This window comes from Dendroctonus ponderosae, unplaced genomic scaffold (assembly GCF_020466585.1).
Source record: "Dendroctonus ponderosae isolate FM_Combo_2020 unplaced genomic scaffold, Dpon_F_20191213v2 Dpon_F_20191213_4, whole genome shotgun sequence".
Lineage (NCBI taxonomy): Eukaryota > Metazoa > Arthropoda > Insecta > Coleoptera > Curculionidae > Dendroctonus > Dendroctonus ponderosae.
The window spans coordinates 11,575,171-11,575,438 of NW_026018611.1; the positions used below are offsets into that span (position 1 = coordinate 11,575,171).

The window sequence follows — 268 nt, forward strand, 5'->3', positions numbered from 1 at the left end:
ACGTGGATTGCATCCGGCTGTTCGGCTTCTGAACTCGAAGTGTCCTGCTTTTCGCATATTTCTTCTTCACTTTCTGGCCCTTTATCGGCTTTATCAAGAGCATAGCGTCTCCACGGTAGCTTTTTTCTTTCGTTGTAACAGTCATCCAACCATTTCTTTTTCACTATCTTGCCTATGCCTCTGACTTGGTTAAATTTTGGAGTGTTGGCAAAGGCACAACTGAAACCGAAACTTTCCCTTAAAATGAGCGCCATGTAGGTGAAAAATA

The 268-nt window shown here is 42.9% G+C and overlaps 1 protein-coding gene across 1 annotated transcript in view; it reads right to left on the reverse strand.

The window, feature by feature from the left end:
- Positions 1–268, reverse strand: part of LOC125504207 (DNA repair protein XRCC1-like) — a gene marked incomplete at its 5' end in the record, with an annotated part of 2,162 nt that overhangs the window by 599 nt on the left and 1,295 nt on the right. Inside the window, 1 exon segment of the mRNA XM_048665859.1 lies at positions 1–268. Within this exon segment, the coding sequence (XP_048521816.1) occupies positions 1–268 (268 nt within the window).